Genomic DNA, 12426 nt, shown 5'->3' with positions numbered 1-12426 from the left:
ACCCACAGCACCCTGCCTCCCTGGATCGGGATAGTCCTCTAGAGCCTGAGTTGCTGAGGTTCCCCACCTCCCTAGGAGTGAAGCCAACATTGCACTGCTGCACACACCCCCGGGCCAAAGCCACAGATGTGCCCCCATCATTCTTGGACCCTTGCCGTCACTGCGCCTGACCTCACAGAGCCTGAGTCACTGCTGTGTCCCATTACTCCGGGGCTTAGAGTTCTTGGTGCATGAATTGCCACTGTGCCCTATTGGTTCTGTAACCTGAATTGCAACTGTACTCTGCTCATTGGGGCCTGAACCTCTGGAAAACCTCTTCCTTCCCAGAGCCATGCCATTGCTGCACCCTAACACCCAGGATGAGTCAGCAACATGCCTGATCCTGGGCCTAAGATACTGGAAAGTGCCTCAGAGTCACAGTACTTGGCCTTGTGGGAGAGCTGCACCATCCACACCTGAAAGAATAAACCTGGACCTACACCACAGGTGCCATGGCAGTTCAACAAGACACTGAGCCCCAGACCCCAGCTCCACAGCCACTCTGAGCACCTGTTCCCTGTAATAAACACAGCACTGCTTGGCTGCCTCTGGCCTGTGTCAGGCTCAACACCAAGAGAGATGCCTTCAGGTAAATCTCCCACTATGGGGAAACTAGAACAGAAGGATCTTTAAAGTCCTTTACAGTGAGAAATGGATTCCACTACTGTGCCTACCCAGAACCAGAGCCACTGCACGTTGCCCAACTAAAACCTGCAGACAATATCTGCAGGTAACAGTCTCCCCAAGGAAGCCACTATAAAAACAAAAATTAGCAAATGGAACTTAATTAAACTAAATACCTTCAGCACTTTCCATCCAACAGCAGCAGAACATACATTTTTTTTCTAGTGCACATGGAACATTCTTAAGGATAGACAATATATTAGGCCATAAAACAAGTCTCAACAAATTCAAGAAGATCAAGAATATACCTAAGACTATTTCTGAAAACAATGGGTATGAAATTAGAAATTAAAAACAAAAGGAACCTTAAAAATTTACAAATATGTAGAAATTAAAAATCTTGCTCCTGAACAACCAACCAGTAGGTCAAAAAAGAAATCAAAAGCAATACTTAAAAATATGTTGAGACAAATGACAATAGAATCACAATGTATCAAAATCTATGGGAAGCAGCAAAAGTAATTCTAAGAGGGAAGCTTATACCAATAAATGACCACATTATAAAAGAAGAAAGATTCCAAATAAATAGTCTAATGTTATGCCTCAAGGAGTTGGAAAAAGAAAAACAAGCCAAAGTTGGCAGAAGGAAAGAAATAATAAAGATTAGACCAGAATTAAATCGAATAGAGAATAGAAAAACTATAGAAAAAAATCAATAAAACTAAGAGTTGTTTTTTTTGAAAAAAAATAAAATAGATAAAATCCTTGCTAGGCAAACTAAGAAAAGTAGAGAAAAACTCAAATAAAATCAGAAATGAAAATGAAGACATTATAGTAGATACCAAAGAAAGTAAAAGGATCATAAGAGACTAGTATGAAAAACTATATGCCAACAAATTGGATAACCTAAAGGAAATGAATAAATTCCTCAAAAAATATAAGCTACCAAGATTCAATCAGGAAGAGATAGAAAGCTTAGACAAACCAATACCAAATAAAAAGGTTGAAGAAGTAATTAAAAACGTTTCAACAAAAAAGGTCAGACCTTTCGAGGTGGCCTCACAGTTTCACACCTTCACATTTGGATCCTATGAAACATTCACAGAAGAATTATCAATGCTTCTTAAACTCTCCCCAAAAAATAGCACTAGAAGGAGTATTTTCAAATACATTTTATGAGGCCAGCATCACCTCGAGACGTAAGCCAAAGAAAGACACAATACGAGAAGAAAACTACACAGCAATATCTCTGAGGAACATTGATGCAAAAATGCTCAACTGAATTCAACAACAACAATTAAACATTATCAAACTTATTTGAAAACAACAACAAAATTGAACATCATGAGCAAGTGGAATCTATTGCTGACATGCAGGGCTGGTTGAACATGGGTAAATGAGTCAATGTGATACATCACATTCACAGGATTATCTCAGATGATCCCCCATGATGATCTCAATTGACACAAAAAAGCGTTTGACAAAGTTCAGCATTCTTTATTGAAACTTTTAATAGTTTAGGTATAGAAGGAAAGTTCCTCAACATAACAAAGGCCATTTATGAAAAATCCACAGCTGATGGAGGAATATTTTCCAAGCAAATGGAAAGCAAATAATAATAATAAAAAGCAGGGATTGCAATCTTAGGCTCTGATAAAACAGACTTTAAACCAACAAAGGTCAAAAGAGACAAGGGCATTATATAATGGTAAAGGGATCAATGCAACAAGAAGAGCTAACTATCCTAAATATATATGCACCCAATACAGGAGCACCCAGATTCATAAAGAAAGTTCTTAGAGACCTACAAAGAGACTTGGACTCCCCACACAATAATAGTGGGAGACTTTAACATCCCACTGTCAATATTAGACAGATCAATGAGACGGAAAATTAACAAGGATATCCAGGACTTGAACTCAGCTCTGGACCAAGCAGACCTAACAGACATCTACAGAACTCTCCACCCCAAAGCAACAGAACATACACTTTTCTCAGCACCACACTGCAGTTATTCTAAAATTGACCACTTAATTGGAAGTAAAACACTCCTTAGCAAATGCAAAATAATGGAAATCAAAACAGTCTCTCAGACCACAGTGCAATCAAATTAGAACTCAGGATTAAGAAACTCACTCAAAACTGCACAACTACATGGAAACTGAACAACCTGCTCCTGAATGACTACTGGGTAAATAATGAAATGAAGGCAGAAATAAAGATGTTATTTGAAACCAATGAGAACAAAGACACAGCATATCAGAACCTCTGGGACACATTTAAGCAGTGTGTAGAAGGAAATGTATAGCACTAAATGCCCACAAGAGAAGGCAGAGAAGATCTAAAATGACACTCTATCATCACGATTAAAATAACTAGAGAAGCAAGAGTGAACAAATCCAAAAGCTAGCAGAAGGCAAGAAATAACTAAGATCAGAGCAGAACTGAAGGAGAGAGAGACACGAAAAACCCTTCAAAAAATCAACGAATCCAGGAGTTGGTTTTCTTGAAAAGATCAACAAAATAAATAGATCACTAGCCAGACTAATACAAAAGGAAAGAGAGAAGAATCAAATAGATGCAATAAAAATGATAAAGGGGATATCACCACTGATCCCTCAGAAATACAAACTACCATTGGAGAATACTACAAACACCTCTACACAAATTAATTAGAAAATCTAGAAGAAATTGATAAATTCATGGGCACATACACCCTCCCAAGACTAAACCAGGAAGAGGTCAAATCCCTGAATAGACCAATAACAAGTTCTGAAATTGAGGCAGCAATTAATAGCCTACCAACCAAAAAAAGTCCAGGACAGACAGATTCACAGCAGAATTCTACCAGAGGTACAAAGAGGAGTTGATACCATTCCTTCTGAAACTATTCCAATCAACAGAAAAAGAGAGAATCCTCCCTCACTCATTTTATGAGGCCAGCGTCATACATGTGTAGAATGTGCAGGTTTGTCACATAGGTATACATGTGGTTTGCTGCACCCATCAACTCATCATCTACATTAGGTATTTCTCCTAATGCTATCCCTCCCCTAACCCCCCAACCCCTGACAAGCCCCAGTGTGTGATGTTCCCCTCCATGTGTCCATGTGTTCTCATTGTTCAACTCCCACTTATGAGTGAGAACATGCAGTGTTTGGTTTTCTGTTCTTGGGTTAGTTTGCTGTGAATGATGGTTTCCAGCATCATCCATATCCCTGCAAAGGACATGAACTTATCCTTTTTTATGGCTGCATAGTATTCCGTGGTGTACATGTGCCACATTTTCTTTATCCAGTCTATCATTGATGGGCATTTGGGTTGGTTCCAAGTCTTTGTTATTGTAAGTAGTGCTGCAATAAACATACATGTACCTGTGTCTTTAAAGTAGAATGATGGCTGCCAGGAACTGGGGATAGGAGATAAGGAATGAATGTTTAATGGGGAGAGTTTCAGTTTTGCAAGATAAAAAACATTCTGGAGGTAGATGGTAGTGATAGTTGCATAGCAGTGTGAATGGATTTAATGCGACTAAACTTGTACACTCAAAAATGGTTAAAATGGTAAATTTTATGTAATGTATGCTTTACTAAAAATTTTTAAATAATTTAAAAAATAAAAATAAACACAATATAGTTTTATCTTTAATGAGAATTATTTATATTTAGTAACAATAAACTTACTATTATTTCTATTTTAATTTCTTCTGTGAATTGCCTTTTATATTCTTTGCCCATTTTCCTGTTAGTTGTCTTTTTTGTTTCATAGAAGCTTTTTGTGTAATAAGGTTTTAAAAATATTTTGATTTTTCTATCAATTCATGTTTACAGAGAAACTGAAAGAATTCTAGAAGGGATTCCCGTCCCTTCTAGAATTTATTCAGTTTTATTCTGTCCTTTTTGCTTTATAATGTTCTTCATCTTCATATGTATATGTATGTATTATAAACATTAGGTACATATATTTATAAACATTATAAATGTTTAATACATAAAATATTATTTTTTCTGAACTGTAGAGGGATAACTTGGAGACATAATGTCTCTTTACCCATGAAACTTTAGTATTTCTTAAGAAATGATAATATATCATCACAACACAATTATCAAAAATAGGAAATTTAACATTGACTCAACTTATCATCTACTCCATAATTCATATTCAAGTTACATTTGTCATAATAATGTCCTTTATAGATTTTTTTTGGACTAAGATTGAATCTAGGACCATGCACTAAATTTGTGGTGTTTTTTTAGTATCTCTTAATCTGGAATAGTTAATTTATATTTCTTTTTGTGTCTTGACCTTCATATTTTTAACACCAGTTAGTTTGTAGAATATTTTTTCAATTTGGTTTTATCTGAAGTTTTCTCATGGTTACTTTCAGGTTAAGTTACACATCTTTGGGAGGAGTATTCCAGATGTAATGTTGTGTCCTTCTCAATGGATAATATTGTTTCCAAATATTGTGATGGCAATTTTGATCATTAGATTGTAATGGTGTCTATTATGTTTCTTTCTCTACTGTAAAGTACATTTTTTAACTTTTATAAGTAATAGGTAATTTGGGGCAGATACTTAGAGACCATGTGAATAGTCTTTAAGAGTGAGACTATTCTAAAGGTGAGACTGTCTATGGGTGAGTTTATCTATGGGTGAGTTTCTCATAAACTCACCCATTAATTTTCTTAAAAATCTATTGCAATTTTCTAATATGATCATTCTTTTTACCTTTATCAGCTGCCATTCTATTTTTTAAAAATAGCTTTTCCTTTTTCCTCCCTCTGCTTTCTTCTCCCTTTCTTCTCTCCTTTCCTCACCACTACCTCCTCTTCTTCCTTCTTTTTCTTCCTTCCTTCTGCTCATATACAATAAAAATTATATCAACTAAAGTAAAATTAAACTTTCTTTCAATTAACACATAACTTTTCTTTAAAGTGTTACATGCTGCTGCCCGAAAATCTGTACCACACCCATACTTTTGAGAATGAAGGAAATTCTGAGCAAGATAAGCAACATGACAAATTTGGAAATGCAGGAAAGAAAACTGCAAGTATAGAAGCCTTTTGAAAATAACACTGACTCGTGTGGATGGTGCTTATTGAAAAACAGCTGGAAATACAGTGGATAAACAGGGTAGGCCCAGATCATAGAAGCCTGACAAGGCAGTGGTGAGTTTGAAAGTTTCAAATTACTTTATTACTTTTCTTTTCAATTTAAAAAAGTTATGCAATTATCTTTTAAATCACAAATAATAAAAATACTCACCCTATTCAAAATATTAATTTTTTTGAACAATGCATAACCAACTTAGAAAAAGAAAAAGATGTAAAAAATATATGACAATAACCTGATATGTGTTAAAGCATATTCTGTAGAATTTGTAATGGCACAAAATACAACTGCTAATAATTTTAAAGATGTGATTCTTACCAATCAAATGTTTTATAACACTAAAATATTATTTGTAGCTGCATTTTTACTATCCCCTGAAGAGCATAAATATTATTGGCTACAAAATTGTCCTAAACCCAATCTGGGTTATCACTGACATAGATATTTAGACTTGCAGAATATTCTTTTATGCATTAAATTTTCCTATTTTTCCCTAGCAAGAATCAGAGGAATGAGGAGTAATATTAATCTAAATATTCTAGAGTTATGTTTCTGCCAAAAATAATAAAGAAAATTGGATTTCTACTCAAACAAAATAAAGTGAAATAAAATGACTGAAATAGTTTCCATCCTTTATAATCTCCCATTTTAAAGATATTATTTACATTTGATATAGTAACAAAAAATGAACAATTTATATGGTAAGAAAAACTCATGAATTCAGCATAATGAAACTGTCAAGAGAAAATAAAGGAGGAATTATTCCCTAATGATCAATTATTCTCTAAAACTGTGAAAGATCCCAGAGGTAACATGAATGTGAACTATATTAATAACTCTGGTGAGGGTTTGGGAGAGAATATATGCAGAAATGAATAGCAGAATTGTTACTGCAAGTTGCCGATAATTGAGGTACGAATGAAGTGGATTTTATGTTTCTTTCTATAATTATTTTTCCAACGTACATTTTAGTTTAGTATAGAAGACTACCTGCAATGGATGGTGATTATTAGGGTTATCTAAACTAGATCCAATCCAGCTTCTCAGTTTGCCCCTATGAACTACCCGGATAACAATACCAGCTGTATCTTAATTCCCATTAGTTAAGTCTGGGATTCAGCAGGCTTTTCTATAAAACATTGAAGAAATTTTATTTTGACTGAAGCACTGCCTTTATAGAATACTTATTTGATTAAATGAGGTAATGTATTTTCTAAATCGGTACTTTTCAAGCCTAAATACAAAAGAGAATTCACCTGGGGCTTTTAAAACCTACCAATTTTCTGCCTCGCATCTCCAGACCAATTAAACCAGATTTGCTGTGTGATTCTAATACGCAGCCAGAGTTGAGTACCATGGAGCTTATTGTTTGAAGAGGATACAAGGGAAATAAACTAATGCCCAAGCCCATATGCAAATGTTTGCAGTTGGGTTTTTTTTTTTTTTTTTAAATCCAGGTCCTGTACCTACTGGTAGAGGAGACCCAGTTAATAGATTCAAGCTATCTTGGCTTCATTTAAATATTCCTCCTCCCAGACCCTCTTTTTCATGGCAATTATGACTCCTCTTGGCAGCACTTTTCAGTAGAATGTTTTGTGATATAAAAATGTTCCACACCTGTGCCCTACAGTATGGGAGATATGAGTCATATGTGGTTCTTGGGCTCTTTATATGTGGCTAGTGTGACCGGGAATCTAGATTTTTAATTTTACATATATTTGTTAGTTTAAACGTAAATAATCCTATGTGGCTTCTGGCTCCCATATTGAACTATGCAACTCCAGAATTACCAGTGATCCAATAGCCACCAGGACCTGGGAAGACAGTGAGCTATTCAGAGGGATATACAGGAAATCTTCCTGATGTTATTAGCAGAAATAGCTAAATATAGCTCCCTGGAGAAGTAGAAGCAGGAATAGTCTTTCAACTGAGCTTTGGGGTAAAATGTAATACTTTTCCAGGATAGCAGGATAACCCTTAATATTGAGCAGGGGATGCCAGTTTCAACCAATAACTCTAATTAGCTCAAATTAGGCCAGAATCAGGGCAAATGTGAATATGGTCTAGGGTCTTTGGAAGACTTTGGCTGCCATCAAAGATAAGGCTAGTCCCAGATTATGAGGTAGTCAGATCTAAGAATGAATACTTAATGAACCCTGGAAATTCAAAAATTCCTTTGGTTCTATTGTGAGAAATCCAATAGCTGACAACCTGTTGGAGATCATATGAATGCTTTAAATAAACTGAATGACAACAGGGAGTATTTCTCTAGTCTTTTGAATGTGTTTTTCTTTTGATTGATCTAATGATGGTGCTGCTAAAGACAAATCTGAACTGCTGAAGCCAAAAATTAATGGGAAGTCTGTTTTGGTATATAAATTAGGATATTATCTTTATCAACAAGCACTGTCCAGAAAGAAAGCAGTGGAAGAATAGTATTTTATTCATAAAATGTATGGGGCCATTCATGCTGTTAAGGCCATTCAAATTGGCAACGGTCCCTCTCGCAAACCATTCTTTACTTGTCGCTCTGTTTTTTTAAATTTATTTTAAGTTCTGGGATACATGTGTAGGACGTGCAGGTTTGTTACATAGGTAAACGTGTGCCATGGTGGTTTGCTGCACCCATCAACCTTATCCTCATCCTTATCCTTTTAAAATTTTTATTATCATCTAAGCTTAATATAAATATATATGTTTGAAATAGTAATAAAAAACGAACAATTGAATTGCATCCGTAGCAAGACAACCTTCCTCATACATTAAAGAGGTGTTCAGAAAATTCCTTACAGTATCTGCTAAATAAACATGTTTCGCAGCTTAGCAAATATCATATGATTGCAGCATCCATGATTTGAAGTAAAACAGCATTTGCTTTCTTCTGCTGGAGGTCGTTGTTCAGGGCGATGTGCATGTTCTTAGACCTACAGCCTTAAGGAAGGGCTTGGGGGTGGCTCAGTGCGTGGCCCCAGTGCAAACACTTCCAAACCTCAAACAGTGAATCAACCAACCAACCACACAAACATCAAACAGTTGTCTCCTTTGAGTTCTTCTTGATCTAATGGGGGCTCAGCAAGGACTGCTGGTTAGAAGGTACATTAACAGACTTTGGAATGAGGATAATACCTTAATACCTAGGTATTAAGCCTCGCATGCATTAGCTATTTTTCCTGATGCTCTCCCTCCTCCACCCCCCATAGGCCCAAGTGTGTGTTGTTGCCCTCCCTGTGGTCCATGCGTTCTCATTGTTCAGCTCTCACTTATAAGTGAGAACCTGTGGTGATTGGTTTTCTGTTCCTGCGTTAGTTTGCTGAGGATAACGGCTTCCAGCTCCATCCATGTCCCCGCAAACGACATGATCTCATTCCTTTTTATGGCTACATAGTATTCCATGGTGTATATGTACATTTTCTTTCTCCAGCCTATCATTGATGGGCATTTGGGTTTATTCCATGTCTTTGCTATTATAAATAGTGCTGAAATGAACATACATGTGCATGTATATTTATAATAGAATGATTTACATTCCTTTGGGTATATACCCAGTAATGGGATTGCTGGGTCAAATGGTATTTCTGGTTCTAGATCTTTGAGGAATGGCCATACTGTCTTCCACAATGGTTGAACTAATTTACACTCCCACCAACAGTATAAAAGCGTTCCTATTTCTCCATAGCATCTCCAGCATCTGTTGTTTCTTGACATTTTAATAATCACCATTCTGACTGGTGTGAGATGGTATCTCATTGTGGGTTTGATTTGCATTTCTCTAATGATTAGTGATGTGGAGCTTTTCTTCATATGTTTGTTGGCTGCATAAATGTCTTCTTTTGAGAAGTGTCTGTTCATATCTTTTGCCTGCTTTTTAATGGGGTTGTTTTTTTTTTTTTCTTTAAATTTGTTTAAGTTCCTTGTAGATTCTGTGTATTAGACCTTTGTCAGATGGATAGATGGCAAAAATTTTCTGCCATTCTGTAGATTGTCTGTTCACTCTGATAATAGTTTCCTTTGCTGTGCAGAAGCTCTTTAGTTTAATTAGATCTCATTTATCAATTTTTGCTTTTGTTGCAATTGCTTTTGACATTTTCATCAGGAAATCTTTGCCCATGCCTATATCATGAATGGCATTGCCTAGATTTTCTTCTAGGATTTGCATAGTTTTGGGTTTTACATCTAAGTCTTTAATCCATCTTGAGTTAATTTTTGTATAAGGTGCAAGGAAGGAGTCCCGCTTCAATTTTCTGCATATGGCTAGCCAGTCATCATAGCACCATTTATTAAACAGGGCATCCTTTCCCCATTGCTTGTTTTTGTCAGGTTTGCTGAAGATTAGATGGCTGTAGATGTGCAGTCTTAGTTCTGAGCTCTCTATTCTATTCCATTTGTCTATGTGTCTATTTTTGTACCAATACCAGCTGTTTTGGTTAAGACTACACTATCTCTAATTTAAATCAAATTGTTAGTGTCCTAAACATTCAGGAGATCAGATATCAACAGAAGTGACTAGTAAGATAATGTTACCATTTGATGCCATAGTACTTTTTTAGAGACAAAAATCCCATTTTCTTTTTCAAGAAGAACATGTGATTACTTTTGGGGAGGGTTTGAGGAACTTCTTTTCTCCCTTTATAAGTTGGTGGCTAACATTTTGCACAGGGGCTCTGATTCCAGGTGCAGAGACAAAAGGTATGTTCACTGGGGAGTTCCTAGGTACCAGTTGATTATAGAGTTATAGTTATGATGCAGGGGCAACTGCCCTACTTCTGATTTTAAAAATGGTTCTCAATATGTTGTGTTCTTATCTAAGTCAATGAGCACTGGGGTGGCAAATAAAATTAAATTTTTAATATGTTGTGGGCATTAATTATAACTTATAGGATATTAATTTTCAACAAAATTATTGAGCCATTGGGCCAAGGAATAAGTGGTGTTGATCACTAAAATTGAGGGAACTCATAACTTTTAACTGAGTGAGATCTTGGTGCACGAAGCCTGAAACTTTCATTTATCATTGTTTAAATCTAAAGGCAGGAACTCCCACTCAGAGTTTCACTGAGACAAAGACTGCAGTCTCTGAATTCACAGATTCAAACTTAGAGAAGGTTTTTTGATTGTTGTCTTTTCCTAACCCTTTTATCACCTTCCTAGACAGCCAGTCATGTACCAAAATTGCAGATGGTAAGCTTACAGGATGGGTGCTCATGGTCAACATGTCTTTACCCACCCCTTATACCCCACAATTAGAGGCATAATTTGCTTGCAAAGAGCACAGAATTCTCAAACCCTTCAGTCTGAGCAGAGGTCACAGTGGTAAAAGGTATGTGTGGATACAGTCTCACCTGTGAGATCTCATCTCATAGTTAAGCCTATCAGTTTGGAGCACACATTCATCATTGAGGATCAATGACACAAGTTTATGTCCTTGCTTAAGGACATAAAGCTCATAAGTAACAGATAAAGGATGTGTAACGAGACGAGTGGACTCTACAGACAATGAGTTTAACCTCTAGCATATACTCCATCACAAGGACAAAGTCCATAAGAGCCAGTCTCATAATGTTGTTAAATTTTTGACACTTGATAAACATGGTAAGGAAGACTTTATTAAAGACCATTGCAATAGAAGAGGGAAACTCAACTCCACAACAAAGAAAGCTAAGAATTTGTAGACAAAGAGCAGAGTGAAGGGGTCAGCAGATGGAAATTATTAAGAGGAGACATCAAGTGTAGAGGGATTCTCGCTTAACTGGCCTAACAAGATTCTTCTTAGAGGCATATTAAGGACTTAGACATTAAGGGCAAGGGATGAGAAACTTGGTTAGATATCAAGCATGGAGATTCTCACTAAACTGACTTAGCAGGATTTTTTGCTTAAGGCAGGCCAAGGCCAAGGCCAAGGATGAGGCCTAGTTGAGAAGAGGGCTTAGAGAAGCCTAACTAAAATTTGAACAAGGAGGGAGTCATTGTCAATGTTCAGCTAAAAACAATATTTTAGCATTGAAAGATCATTGACTTTTGAAAAGAGCTCTAGATAATATTTTGAAAAATGCCTTTCAATTAGTGGAAAATATGCCTCAACATCAAGACATGTACAAGACTGAACATTTCAGAAAGGTTTGTATGTGTGTATATTAGAAGTTGAATTACATAAAAAATTACAATTACTTGTTGGTTTATTTTCAGAACGTCTCTTTACCATATGGAACAATTTTGAACTTCTAAGATCAAGCCTTTCTGTTGCTGAGAGTAAGAAAGGAGCTCTGTGTTGAGGTTCCAGCTTGCTTCTATTCGCCAGTGTCCCTGTAGTGCTTTCTGGTGTGATGTAAAATCAATTAAACAAAACTTGTGCTCTGCATGTTTTGAAAATGTATGGTTCTTTAAGTGTCATATTATTTGCAAGTCTATTCTGTATGATCCTCTAATAGAGAAAAGTCACCTCCATACATTTCTTACACTTCCAGTTAAAGGAATTTAATTTTAAAAACAGAATATCTTGCTTTACTTTTTTTCATATTAAAACTAGAAATGTATTGAAGAAATCAGAACAAAGTATTTATTTATATAACATTTATTAAACCTAATGAGGCTACAAAGCAATTTACCAGATTTAGGTGAACTATGAAAGATATTGTTTATAAACTCAACTAT

The 12426-nt window shown here is 35.9% G+C and overlaps 1 protein-coding gene across 1 annotated transcript in view; it reads left to right on the top strand.

The window, feature by feature from the left end:
• LOC105549005 (uncharacterized protein C10orf68-like) overlaps window positions 1–12133 on the top strand; it is a 180156-nt gene extending 168023 nt beyond the window's left edge. Inside the window, exons 19-20 of the mRNA XM_011993312.1 lie at window positions 5602–5834; window positions 11962–12133. Of these exons, the coding sequence (XP_011848702.1) occupies window positions 5602–5648 (47 nt within the window). The 3' untranslated portion in view covers window positions 5649–5834; window positions 11962–12133. The remainder of the gene's footprint in view (window positions 1–5601; window positions 5835–11961) is intronic.
• The last annotated feature ends 293 nt before the right edge of the window (window positions 12134–12426 follow it).

Source organism: Mandrillus leucophaeus, unplaced genomic scaffold (genome assembly GCF_000951045.1).
Source record: "Mandrillus leucophaeus isolate KB7577 unplaced genomic scaffold, Mleu.le_1.0 Scaffold429, whole genome shotgun sequence".
NCBI lineage: Eukaryota > Metazoa > Chordata > Mammalia > Primates > Cercopithecidae > Mandrillus > Mandrillus leucophaeus.
The sequence above is the reverse complement of the archived record's forward strand: the minus strand, read 5'-3'. Positions and strand labels throughout refer to the sequence as shown.